At 47.1% G+C, this 14,553-nt stretch overlaps 1 protein-coding gene across 1 annotated transcript in view; it reads right to left on the bottom strand.

Moving 5' to 3' along the window:
- The window catches only part of ITPKA (inositol-trisphosphate 3-kinase A), a 161,721-nt gene extending 149,173 nt beyond the window's left edge, over positions 1 to 12,548 (bottom strand). Inside the window, exon 1 of the mRNA XM_077262500.1 lies at positions 11,908 to 12,548. Coding sequence (XP_077118615.1) covers positions 11,908 to 12,453 — 546 coding nt within the window. The 5' untranslated portion in view covers positions 12,454 to 12,548. The remainder of the gene's footprint in view (positions 1 to 11,907) is intronic.
- Between the last annotated feature and the right edge of the window lie 2,005 nt (positions 12,549 to 14,553).

Here is a 14,553-nt window from a genome sequence, read left to right as displayed (position 1 = left end):
CAGTTTAGAGATGATAAAGTAGTATTAAAAACTGATCCTATGTACCTTCCAAAGGTAGCGTCAAAATTCCACAGACTGCAGGAGATAAATCTCCCCACTTTTTGTCCTAATCCCACAAATCAGAAAGAACTCAAACTTCATTCATTAGATGTTAAAAGATGTCTGCTTAGATATATTACAGTAACAGACCCTTGGAAGAAGGATAGTTCTTTATTCGTGTCTTTTCAGGGAGTCAGAAAAGGATTTAGGGTGTCTAGGAACACCTTAGGTAGATGGATTAGGGAAGGGATATCTTTGGCTTATTCAGCAGGTGGCCTAGAGGTTCCGGAAGGTATAAGAGCCCATTCTACTCCAGCCATGGCGTCGTCCTGGGCAGAAAGATCGGAGGTGTCGATTGAGGACATATGTAAGGCGGCCACATGGTCATCTCCATCTACTTTCTTTAATCATTACAGACTAGACCTGGGTGGCTCCTCAGATCTCACGTTTGGTAGAAGGGTGCTGGAAGCAGTAGTCCCTCCCTAGAATTCTCTTTCTCTGTAAATCTCTCGTCTGTGCTGTCATGGCGACTGAATAAATACTCAAGCTACTTACTGGTAGCGGTGTTTTTCAGGAGCCATGACAGCACCCTTATATTCCCTCCCTATATACTATTATGGCTTGACATCACTGGTTTATATAGAAATCTGTCTTTAAGTTTAGCCACACGGGTGAAATGTATAAATTATTTATGTACTAACTAACCGGGGTGGTCCTCTCATGCTCTGTAATCCAACTGAGGCGGGAGAGAGGTACCGCCCTTTTATGTCTGTAGGTTTCCTGTCCCTGAAGGGCGGATCCCCTCTCTTGTCTCGTCTGTGCTGTCATGGCTCCTGAAAAACACCGCTACCAGTAAGTAGCTTGAGTATTTCACCAGGCCAAAAGTGGCAATTTTTTTCTCTTATTTTATCTCACTGCTCCCCTGTTTATTCCATTTTTTTTTTCTTTAAATCCATCATATTGTTCTTTTTATTCAGTGCTATCTTTAAGGATATGTTCACACAACATCTTTTTCAAATGGATTTGAAGTGTGTCCACTCAAAAAATGAAAAAGGAATATCAATATTTGTTTTTATGTAAAAATGACCTTGTGTTCATGTCTTGGCTTTTCAGTGTCTTTTAAAAGCTCCAGATTTCCAAAAACGCAAGGCGGCTAAAGTACTAGTCCAGAGTTTTTTTTTCCATTTGTTAGGGATCACGTATGTAAGTGTAATGCATGTAGCCTCATACTTACCGGCCGGCGTCTTAGCCTGTTTTCAGCCCTGCTCCAGCTTCACATAACAGCCGTTATAACCCGCCAGATCGCTGTGTGCTACAGTAGTCATTCTTCTCAATTCAAGTCTATAGGACTCAGATCAAGGCTACAGTCCTTCTGAATTCCCATAGACTTGCAATGAGAAGATTTTAAAAAGTGACCTCCGCTTCACACAGCAGCCACTGTGTGATTTGACCTGTCACAGTTACATCGTGTTGGACTGGGGCTGAAAATGGAGACTATGTGACTACATGCATTACACTCACATACATGATCCCTAACAAAGCGATTTAAAAAAACGCTGGAGTGGTGCTTTAAAAGAAGTGTCATGACCCAAAATGATGGAAAAAGGCACATAAAACCTGTTGGCAGTCAAATACGTTGAAAAAACACTAAGGAAACTACCAAAAAAAAAAACACTAAAAAAAGACATTTCACAAAAAAAATGGATTTGCTTGTCTGGAAAAGACGATGTGTGCACATAGTTTTATGGTCTTAGCCAAGCAGGCGTTGCTTACCAAGCAATAATGGAGAGCGGCCTAAACACACTCCCCGGAGAATCCAGTGAGCTATGCCCCTTCCTTTGTAAGGGCCCTAAAAATTAGCATAGTAGCACACTGAATAAAGCTCCTATCTTTGGAACTGTATTTTGGATTTTTTTTTTTATGAAAAAAAAAAAAGAATACTCAGAGGAGCAAACAGCAGTCACTTTTGGTTTGGTGACAGGTCCTCTTTAAATGGGTTTTCCTATCTGAAAAACTGATGGCATCAGAGTCAAATAAGCTTTATGATCACTGGGGATCTAACATTTGGGACCCCCATCACAGAATGCAACTCTAGTGTAGTAGGGTCCTAGCACTGCTTTTTTAATGTGGGATGAATCGCTACCTTAAGGGCAGGTTCACATGAGTAAATAAAAAATTGTTCAGCGTGTAATCCCATCCAGAAACGTGGGACAATTTTTTTCCACTTGTCATCAGTGTAGTCTGTTTTTCTTACAGCAGCAGCTAGCAGCTATTAATCATTTACAGGACCATTTACAGTTTGCTAGTTGGATGTTAAACTGTGGCTCCGTATGACATCTGCTTTTTTTTGCTCACCCTTAGACTTGAATGGGTGAGTCTCATCCGATTTACGGAAAAAACTAGTGCATGCTGCCATTTTTTTCACACGCAGATTTGTTCAGTGTTTTTTTTTCCACGGGCAGCACCTTGACTAAAAATACGGCTGTGTGAATGAGCACTAAACCTGAGAAGTCAGATCTTTACTGATATTGATGATGAGTCAACTTGAGCTTAAAAGTTCGGAGTTCATATCGAACAATTAGCGTCGGCGCTAAATGCCGAACACGGACTTCTCCCCGAAAGTGTGTTGTAATGTTCAGAGCTCCATGGATAGTCAGCTGCAGAGAGATTTTTTTTTTCCAGTTCAACAGTGTGGGTCCCCCTTATTTTCAATAGGGTTCTGTTTCAAGTTCGGGTACAGTTCTGGTAACCGAACTTTGAAATAAAGTTCAGATAGAGTACCAGAAACCGAATTTCCAAGTGTCTGCTCATCCATCCCTATTAGCGATAAGTCATCGCTCTATGAGTTGTGGAAACCTCTTTAAATTCCAATCTGATCCGAGCGGCTAAGTATAATTACAGTTATGTACGATTTGACACAATGACACCACAAGCCGGAAGTGTTATCAAGGGGAGAAACCTCAGGTCAGTAAATTAGTGCACTAGTGAATTAGAATCCATCCAGAAGGACTGTTCTTGTACAGTAAAGGACCCCTTAAATCACATTTCTGGTAATTTTCCTTTTAGATTTTTCGGAACACACATACAATCAGGTCTAATAATGGTTTATGATACAACAAAGTGCAGTTACAGTAATGATCTCACAGTGCTGCCATTAGCATGCAATGATGCAGAGAAGATACTTCTGAGTAGAGACATTACATCACGACACATAGTAACGTCCTCTGATGTTGCAACTTGTCACTATTTCAGTTACTTTTCACATTAGTCATGCACTGCAGTTTATTCTGAAGTGGGAATATGGGCCGTATTCTACAATAAAATCCCATAGGTTTGTTGCTCAGGACTTTTCCTCGACATACTAACACTTTTATGAACGTATTGTACACTTTAGCAAGCGGTCGGTTGGCAAGAGACCTATATAGGGACCCATATTACATGCAGCAACAAGCACCATGGAGAGGGGGAGAGAGGGAGGATAACTTTTGTGTCCACTGCTGGTAAAATTTGGGAAAAGTAAAACTAATAGGAAAAAAGCATTGCTGTGATCTTTGTGGGAAAGTGAGCCAATACAGTGCCCAAACACAACCTGGGAAGAAGGGGTAAGACAATGCTGCAACTACTGGGGAGACGTGCTCGTAATACACCTGGGGAGTCTGTTGCTGTGTGTTTGCTGTATGCCTTTTATGTTAAAGGCGATGTCTGGTTTAGAAAACACCTTAGTACGTTCTGAATTAAAGGGATTGTCTGCTCACAACTTATTGAGGATCTTATCCACAGGATAGATAAGGTAATCAATATCAGATCAGTGGGAGTCCGACATTCGACAGCTCCACAATCAACTTAAAGGGAACCTGTCAGCCCCCCAGGCGTTTTTAACTAAAAGAGCCACCTTGTGCAGCAGTAATGCTGCATTCTGACAAGGCTCTTTTAGTTCTGGGTGCTGTAACTGCAGAAATAATCAGTTTTGTAATTTGTCCTAAATACCTTTCTTCAGTCCTGGAGGCCGGCCTTTCCCCCCCTGCTACAGATGCCACACAGCTGTCACTCGCATCTTCTTGGCGCCGGGCGCCGCCTCCTCCTCACCGTTGTTTTGAAATCAGCCGGCGCCTGCGCTCTTTTCCCCTGCCTGGTGCAGGCGCAGTGAGCGCTGCCCGTCCTCTGTCCTCGTATGCAGTCTAGCTGACTGCGCCTGTGCGGCCGCCCTGCCTGTGAATCCCAGCCCCGCAATGTCTTCTGATTTATTCACATTGCGGGGCTGGGATTCACAGGCAGGGCGGCCGCACAGGCGCAGTCAGCTAAACTGCATATGAGGACGGGCAGCGCTCACTGCACCTGCCCAAGGCATAACAAAAGAGCGCAGGCGCCGGCTCATTTCAAAACAGCGCTAAAGGAGGCGGCGCCAAGAAGACTTGAGTGACGGCTGTGTGGCGTCTGCAGCAGGGGGGAAAGGCCTGCCTCCAGGACTGAAGAAAAGGTATTTAGGACAAATCTAAAAATGGATTATTTCTGCAGATACAGCACCCAGAACTAAAAGAGCCACCTTGTCAGAATGCAGCATTACTGCTGCACAAGGTGGCTCTTTTAGTTAAAAACGCCTGGGGAAGGGGTGACAGGTTCCCTTTAAGCAACAACCACATGTAGACACTATTAATGGAGCTATATTCAAAGTGTAGCAGCACAGCCGTCACTCCGGGCCTGTGTGCACCAGGCGCCGTCTCCTCTTGCTGCATTATCGTCCCTGACGCCTGCGCTGTAAGTTTTTTTCCCGGGCATGCGCAGTTGCGCTGCCCTTCGTACTTACAGCGCAGGTGCCGGGACGATAATGCAGGAAGGAAGAGGAGGCAGCGCCCGGCGCGCACAGGCCCGGAGTGACGGCTGTGCTGCGTCTAATTAGGAAGGAAATTCCCGCCCCCAGGACGATTACAGGGTATGAGGGGGCACATTTTATAACTGTTTATTTCAGCGTGTGCTGGCGTTTGTAACTAAAAAGCCACCTTGTCAGAATGCAGCATTAGTACTGCACAAGATGGCTCTTTTAGTTACAAACACCTGAGGGGGGTGACAGGTTCCCTTTAAATGGACTACAGGATGGTAGTGGGGCGGTCCATTTCCTTTCCCGGCCCCAGGTTTTCCATGTGGCCTACGGCCACAGGTTTGTTTGTAGAAACCCCTGCAGCAGAGGGTTGGGTGTGACAGTTTTGGTCTTGCAAGCAGGTAGAGAAGATGGCTTTGCAGAGCTCAAACCTATGTGAGCCAAACAGCCAAAGGGTCTGGCACCCTCAGCATACACGGTGGTGCAGTCGCCCACAGCAACCGGTCAAGGACTGTCTTTGTTTTTCCCGGCTGCGATATGGAGGATCTGATTTACTTTCTGTTTGTGAGTACACTGTTCATTAAAAGAGATTTTACTTTGATTTTTTCAGGGTCACTGCCTCATCACTGCACACCGCTGCACAAGTGCCACAGGCTGATCGCCTCCATGCCACGCCGCATTGATGCAGTAATTGATGCAAAAGGAGCCCAGACCAAGTATTGAGTGCATTTACTGAACATACATTTCAGTAGGCCAACATTTCGGATTTTAAAATAATTTTTCAAGCTAATTTACTGAGATAATGACTTTTCGGTTTTCATTGGGCTGTAAGCCATAATCATCAACATTAACAGAAATAAACACTAGAAATAGATCACTCTGTCTGAAATGACTCTATATAATATATGAGTTTCACTTTTTGTATTGAAGAACTGAAATAAATTAACTTTTTGATTGAACTGGCTTGATTGTATAAACTAAAGGGACCTCTTGCCCCTCTCCGGCTCCAGAAATCAGGTACTACTGCAATCCCTTCACCCAAAAGTAGACACAGAGGAAAAACCAGTTAATATATAGAGGGCTAATATATAGACAGATCTCCCATCAATCAGTATTAATTATAGTAAAACTGGTCACCACCTGTGTCAAACAATCTAGTGAAATCACTAAGGCTACTTTCACACACAGCATATTTGCTGCGTATTTTTACGCGCGCGTATTTTGCTGCTGCTTTACCTGCGTTTTTTTACGCAGGCAAAAAACACAGCTGCTTTCACACACTGCGTTTTTTGCTGCGTTTTTTGCAGCTGCGTTTTTTTCAGCATTGTGTACTGAAAATAAAGTTTGTTTGAAAAAAAAAAAAAAGGGGAAAAAAAAAGAGTCATTGAGGTCATTTCCTGTCTTTATGACTCAGAATACAATACACACTGGAGGGACAGGTATAGTGTTAGGATAGGGGGGTAGATTTGCCTGACAGGTTCCCTAAGTGCCACGTATTTCAGTGCCACATATTTCAGTGCCACGTATTTCAGTGCCACGTGCCACGTATTTAAGTGCCACGTATCACGTATTTCAGTGCCACGTATTTCAGTGCCACGTATCACGTAGTTCAGTGCCACGTATCAAAGTGCCACGTGCCACGTATCAAAGTGCCACGTGCCACGTATCAAAGTGCCACGTGCCACGTATCAAAGTGCCACGTGCCACATATTTCAGTGCCACGTGCCACGTATCAAAGTGCCACGTGCCACATATTTCAGTGCCACGTGCCATGTATCAAAGTGCCACGTGCCACGTATTTCAGTGCCACGTATCAAAGTGCCACGTGCCACATATTTCAGTGCCACGTATTTAAGTGACACGTGCCACGTATCAAAGTGCAACGTATCACGTATTTCAGTGCCACGTATTTAAGTGACATGTATCACGTATAAGTGCCACGTGTCACGTATTTAATTGCCACATATTTAAGTGCCACGTATCAAGATTTTCCATGGAGAACAGACACATCCAGAGATATGTCTGCTCTCCACGGCTGCAGCAACACACTGACAGGAGCCATAGTTCCTGTCGGTGTGTCACTGCACATGCGCGAGCGAGTTTACCGGCGGTCATTGACCCCGGCACTCTCGCTTAACGGCAGTGCTGCGTGGGAAAGTTCAACGCAGCTGTACTGCTGTTAACCGAGACGCCGGAGTCATTGAACTCCGGAACAGTACGCGATACACTGCTAGGAGCTTCGCTCCTGGCAGTGTATCGCCGGAGAGCAGCCGATCGGCGTGGGACACTCGTTTTATGGATTCTGCGGACAGGGAGTATGAATTTGGTTTATTATTTTTGGATTTTTTCCTGGAGGATCGAGGGCTTCGCCTACAAGTGTGCTGTTGGTGAGTATATACTCTATGTTATGTGTTGTATGTACTGTGTGTCATGTATGTGTATTGTGTGTAGGTGTTTTGTGTAACTTTACAATTGTGCTAAGTCGCCGGACACAGGGACAACTCTCCCATCCTAATACCGGATGGGAGTAGTAGTCCCATACGGCGACTTAGCACAATGGTGGCACTAGCGTCGCATGGGGACACACACACACACACACACATACATACACACAGACACACACACACACACACACACACACATACCAAATCGATCAGCAGCCCCACGTTTATGCTCATTCTGTTGGACTCCATGCTGCTTCTCTGGGGGGCGGGGGCTTCCCTCTTCCTGTCCGACGTCACGTCCGGTCCTGGGTGTCAACCCCTCCGTACAAAGACGCCGACACCCAGGACAAAGGCGCTGTGTGTGGACGGTAAGATGGGGCCCTATGGGGATACGCAGACACGCCGCTGCGTAAAGAATTGACATGTCAATTCTTTTTACGCCGGCGTGTTTGCAGACAAAAGCGCCGCGTTTTTTTGCGGTGTGTCTGAACGGCAAAGTGAATTTCTCATTCACTTTGCCGGCAGACGAAAATGACATTGCGCATTTTTGAAAAGCGCCCGCAAAATAGCGCTCAAAAATGCGCTATGTCTGAAAGTAGCCTAAGAAGACAGAAATAACATGCACCAAGTATGAACCAAACCAGTGGAAAAAATGACAGAGAATTTTTCCGAATTTTTAGATATGTATATCTTTTATTTCATGGCAAGAGCAGAAAAACAATTTAATATTAAAAATAGTATTAATAAAATAATATTAAAACTGTATATATGTATATTGCTCACGGGCACATATAAAAAAAAATATATATACATATGTTTATATAGTACAATATATGATTGCACAAGGCTGGTCTAAATTTTTTATATATATACTGGATACCCGATAAGTATAATCAATGTCAAAAAATAAAGTAGGGATCATATGCGACATATAGTAAAAAAAAAATTTTATAATATAAAAACCAAAAGTGAGAGTGTGTAAAATATTATATATATATATATATATATATATATATATATATATATATATATATATATATATATATATATATATATATATACACATATACATGCATACACACATATAAAAGGTGTACTACACATAAAAATTAGTATTAAATTTTTTAAAATTATCAAAAAAGTGCAAAAAGTGCAAAAAAAGTGCAATTAGCCAATAGAATTTGATTCTAGTATAAATACAGATCGTGTATATTACACACAAAAAAAAGTGCTGTATGCACATATGATCCAATACTACTTACTTATAAAGCTGGGGAAAGTATTTTCAGGACCGCCAGGTGTTTGATAATGTGCACCCCGACACGTGTTTCGGACCCAAAGTTCCTTCGTCAGGACGTCCCGACGAAGGAACTTTGGGTCCGAAACACGTGTCGGGGTGCACATTATCAAACACCTGGCGGTCCTGGAAATACTTTCCCCAGCTTTATAAGTAAGTAGTATTGGATCATATGTGCATACAGCACTTTTTTTGTGTGTAATATACACGATCTGTATTTATACTAGAATCAAATTCTATTGGCTAATTGCACTTTTTTTTGCACTTTTTTGAGTTTTAAAAAATGTAATACTAATTTTTATGTGTAGTACACCTTTTATATGTGTGTATGCATGTATATGTATATGTATATATATATATATATATATATATATATATATATATATATATATATAATATTTTACACACTCTCACTTTTGGTTTTTATATTATCAAAAAAATTTTTTACTATATGTCGCATATGATCCCTACTTTGTTTTTTTGACATTGATTATACTTATCGGGTATCCAGTATATATATAAAAAATTTAGACCAGCCTTGTGCAATCATATATTGTACTATATAAACATATGTATATATATATTTTTTGATATGTGCCCGTGAGCAATATACATATATACAGTTTTAATATTATTTTATTAATACTATTTTTAATATTAAATTGTTTTTCTGCTCTTGCCATGAAATAAAAGATATACATATCTAAAAATTTGAAAAAATTATCTGTCATCATTTTTTTCCACTGGTTTGGTTCATACTTGGTGCATGTTATTTCAATCCCTTCACCCACTAAAATCACACCACTGAAAACCCCTCTAATTGTCTATGACAATCTATTGACATGATAAAACACTGCATTAATGCTGCCAGATTCAATGTGTCATCCAGCCCCTGTGGTGCCACTATGGCAGGATTTACTGGGTTATGCCCTAACATTAATCCTCTATCCTACTACCCTGCGCCAATCACACACCTTTGGACACTTCCTGAACTTATTCACTGCTCCACTCAGAAAGCTTCAGCACCTTTTCTATTCTGCCTGTCATAATAAATCATGCACCCTGTGCCAACCAGGATCCAGGACAGTGTGGCGCCCTGTCATGCACCCTGTGCTGGCCAAAATCCTGGATAGCGTGGCACCCAGTCATACCCCCTGCACCAGGTAAACTCCAGGACAGAGTGGCACCCAGTCATGCCCCCTGCACCAGGTAAACTCCAGGACAGAGTGGCACCCAGTCATGCCCCCTGCACCAGGTAAACTCCAGGCCAGTGTGGCACCCAGTCATGCCCCCTGAACCAGGTAAACTCCAGGACAGTGTGGCATCCAGTCATGCCCCCTGAACCAGGTAAACTTCAGGACAGTGTGGCACCCAGTCATGCCCCCTGCACCAGGTAAACTCCAGGACAGTGTGGCACCCAGTCATGTCCCTGCGCCAGGTAAACTCTAGGACAGTGTGGCACCAAGTCATGCCCCCTGCGCCAGGTAAACTTCAGGACAGTGTGGCACCCAGTCATGCCCCCTGCACCAGGTAAACTCCAGGACAGTGTGGCACCCAGTCATGCCCCTGCGCCAGGTAAACTCTAGGACAGTGTGGCACCAAGTCATGCCCCCTGCGCCAGGTAAACTCCAGGACAGTGTGGCACCCAGTCATGCCCCTGCGCCAGGTAAACTCCAGGACAGTGTGGCACCCAGTCATGCCCCTGCGCCAGGTAAACTCCAGGACAGTGTGGAACACAGTCATGCCCCTGCGCCAGGTAAACTCCAGGACAGTGTGGCACCCAGTCATGCCCCTGTGCCAGGTAAACTCCAGGACAGTGTGGCACCCAGTCATGCCCCCTGCACCAGGTAAACTCCAGGACAGTGTGGCACCCAGTCATGCCCCTGCACCAGGTAAACTCCAGGACAGTGTGGCACCCAGTCATGCCCCTGCGCCAGGTAAACTCCAGGACAGTGTGGCACCCAGTCATGCCCCTGCGCCAGGTAAACTCCAGGACAGTGTGGCACCCAGTCATGCCCCCTGCACCAGGTAAACTCCAGGACAGTGTGGCACCCAGTCATGCCCCCTGCACCAGGTAAACTCCAGGACAGTGTGGCACCCAGTCATGCCCCTGCACCAGGTAAACTCCAGGACAGTGTGGCACCCAGTCATGCCCCCTGCACCAGGTAAACTCCAGGACAGTGTGGCACCCAGTCATGCCCCTGTGCCAGGTAAACTCCAGGACAGTGTGGCACCCAGTCATGCCCCTGCACCAGGTAAACTCCAGGACAGTGTGGCACCCAGTCATACCCCTGCGCCAGGTAAACTCCAGGACAGAGTGGCACCCAGTCATGCCCCTGCACCAGGTAAACTTCAGGACAGTGTGGCACCCAGTCATGCCCCCTGCACCAGGTAAACTCCAGGACAGTGTGGCACCCAGTCATGTCCCTGCGCCAGGTAAACTCCAGGACAGTGTGGCACCCAGTCATGTCCCTGCGCCAGGTAAACTCTAGGACAGTGTGGCACCAAGTCATGCCCCCTGCGCCAGGTAAACTTCAGGACAGTGTGGCACCCAGTCATGCCCCTGCGCCAGGTAAACTCTAGGACAGTGTGGCACCAAGTCATGCCCCCTGCGCCAGGTAAACTCCAGGACAGTGTGGCACCCAGTCATGCCCCTGCGCCAGGTAAACTCCAGGACAGTGTGGCACCCAGTCATACCCCTGCGCCAGGTAAACTCCAGGACAGTGTGGCACCCAGTCATGCCCCTGCACCAGGTAAACTCCAGGACAGTGTGGCACCCAGTCATGCCCCTGCACCAGGTAAACTCCAGGACAGTGTGGCACCCAGTCATGCCCCTGCACCAGGTAAACTCCAGGACAGTGTGGCACCCAGTCATGCCCCCTGCGCCAGGTAAACTCCAGGACAGTGTGGCACCCAGTCATGCCCCTGCACCAGGTAAACTCCAGGACAGTGTGGCACCCAGTCATGCCCCCTGCGCCAGGTAAACTCCAGGACAGTGTGGCACCCAGTCATGCCCCCTGTGCCAGGTAAACTCTAGGACAGTGTGGCACCCAGTCATGCCCCCTGCGCCAGGTAAACTCCAGGACAGTGTGGCACCCAGTCATGCCCCCTGCGCCAGGTAAACTCCAGGACAGTGTGGCACCCAGTCATGTCCCTGCGCCAGGTAAACTCCAGGACAGTGTGGCACCCAGTCATGCCCCGTTCCAAACATTTTCCTGAGCCCTGTGCCGTTCAGCCAGTGCCTGAAAGTTTGTGCCTCCTGTCTGCGCCCCTTCCCCCGGCCCCGGGGGGCACACTGCCAGGCTCCTTACCAGGTTCTGCTCCTCGCTGTGCTCCAGGTCCACATTGCCCTGGCTCTTGCTCTCGGAGTCGCTGAGCAGATCGTCCTCCGAGTCCTCCAGGGCAGACGAGGAGCCGGTGGAGGACAGGGACGTGCTGGACACGGACAGCCGCCGGTTGGCAAGCTTCAGCAGCCCCTCCGTCCTCATCCCGTGCCAGCAGCCGGGCACATCTAGGAGCGGCGCCGCGGGGCTGGGGGGCGGCTGCGGCTCCTCACTACTGGTCACCAGCAGCTGCGGGATCACTTGTGTCCTCCGCGCAGGGTCCCAGCTGCCTCTTCTCGGCTCCTCGCACACCTCCCCGTTGCTCCTGTGCCAGCTCCCGCTGCCCATCCTCCTCCGGCGCCGCGGCTCCCTCTGCCCGTCCCGCTCCGCTGCGCACCGAGCTTCAAAGTACAGTCGCAGCTCCCCTACGCTCAGTCTCTTCCGACCACTGCCTAGATTTGGCGAGATAGGGGGCTCCCCTGGACCCCCATCATGGTTCATTCCGGTGCCGTTCGTTACTTCTGTAGGAATCATCCAAAACGTTGTGTCGCGGGGGGGAACTAGAGGACAGCGTGCTACAGAGAAGTGTGAGTGTTTGTCATAGATGTGCCCGTGTGCGCAGCGCTGAGGTGCGGTGGCTGCGATACTGTACTCACTTCCTCCTTCCAACCTGGGACTTGCTCTGTGGGAGGGAGGGGAGGCTTCTTCTGTGCACACTTGTGTTTCAGGACAGGTTTTACTGCCCTGTCATGACTATTGTTACTGTACACTTACTATAAACCTTCCCGTGACCGGGAACAGTGGTCGCAAGTAGAGTTGAGCGACTTTTACTTTTTCAGGATCGAGTCGGGTTTCGCGAAACCCGACTTTGTAAAAAGTCGGGTCGGGTGAAATCGGCCGATTATTGCGAAAAGTCGGGGATCCGACCGAAACACGAAACCCAATGCAAGTCAATGGAGAATCAAAGTCGGCAGTGAGTGGAGGACTGGAAAACACCTACAGTGCCCATTTTAATGCCAAAAACATCAATTCTTGTTACTTGTTACTTAAGCTTGTCAATCTTAATTTACCTTATTATTATTATTATTTATTTATATAGCACCATTAATTCCATGGTGCTGTACATGAGAAAGGGGTTACACACAGAGTTATAGATATCATTTACAGTAAACAGGTTTACAGTGACACACTGGTACAGAGGGGAGAGGACCCTGTCCTTGCGGACTTACATTCTATGGGATAATAATAGCCATTGAAAATTTGGGGGTCATTTGGCAACAGTTGTGGGGGGAGTAGGGCTGGCTCAAGTTTTTTGTGGGCCCAGGAAATGCGGACTACGTCACGGCGGTGGAGCAGGGAGAGGTAAGTATTTCAACTTTGCAAGTGCTGTGATCCTGAGCAAGCAGGGGGGGCACACTCGTTCGCATTGCCACTGGCACAGGGCCCCTCAAAGTACGGCGTTGTGATTGACGGCGGGGGCGCCTCCCACCGGCAGAGACACTTTTGCGTACTATGAGGGGCCCTGTGCCAGTGACGTCGCCAATGAGTATGCCCCCCCCACCTGTTGAAGGAACCTGCACTTTCATCTGCACCTTCCTCTTTGTCCCCATGTAAGTTGGTATAGTATGCGGGAAGGGGAACCTGAGTTTCAGCAGGGTCAGATTCAGGCTGTGTAGAGTGCAAGGGGAATGTAGTGGTCTGTGTCAATGTACCAGCAGACTCATCTTGCAGTGGCTGGGCAATGGGCAGGAATGAGGAGGAAACACAGATATAGGCCCAAAATAAAAAAAGTAGGCTAAAAGCTGTTAAAAATTGGTAACAGGAGTAAACAGGCGGCATTGGTTTGTTCAGTGGAGGAGAACAACAATCAGCGGCAGACACCGTTAGTAGGCCCAACCAAACAATCCGCCATGTCCACCACCACCACCACCGCTAGTTCCACCATATGCAGCTCTCCAGTCCAGCTCACCCTACAAGAGACTCTCGTTAGGAAAAGAAAGTACTCATCCTCTCATCCGCGTACACAGGATTTGAACGCCCACATTGCTATACTAATCTCATTACAGATGATGCCCTACCGTTTGGTTGAAAGCGAAGCTTTCAAAGACCTGAGGGCCCACGCAGTACCACGCTATGACCTACCCAGTCGCCACTTCTTTGCGAGAAAAGCCATCCCAGCCCTCCACCAGCATTTCAAAGACTGCATTGTCCATGCCTTGAGGCAATCAGTCAGTGGAAAGGTGCACCTCACAACAGATGCATGGACCAGTAGGCATGGCCGGGGACGTTACGTGTCCATCACGGCGCACTGGGTTAATGTGTAGGATGCAGGGTCCACAGGGGGCAGCCATAGTGGGACAGTTCAGCCTATCCCACAGTCTAAGGAAACAGTTAGCATAAGGCGTTCGCCACTCCTCCTCCTCCAGAAGCGAAAGCTCGTGCACAGGGCGCAGTCGCCCTACCACTCCACCTGCAGCTGCCAGTGTTGCACACGGGGTGTCCCATTATCGAACAGCTAGTGGTAAGCGTCAGCAGGCTGTGTTTCAAATGAAGTGTTTGGGCGACAACAGACACACCGCGGAAGTACTGGTGGAGTACTTGCAGCAACAAACTCAGTCATGGCTGAGCAGTGTA

This window comes from Ranitomeya variabilis, chromosome 1 (assembly GCF_051348905.1).
Source record: "Ranitomeya variabilis isolate aRanVar5 chromosome 1, aRanVar5.hap1, whole genome shotgun sequence".
In the NCBI taxonomy this organism is placed as follows: Eukaryota; Metazoa; Chordata; class Amphibia; order Anura; family Dendrobatidae; genus Ranitomeya; species Ranitomeya variabilis.
This window is presented reverse-complemented; position numbering and strand designations above follow the sequence as displayed.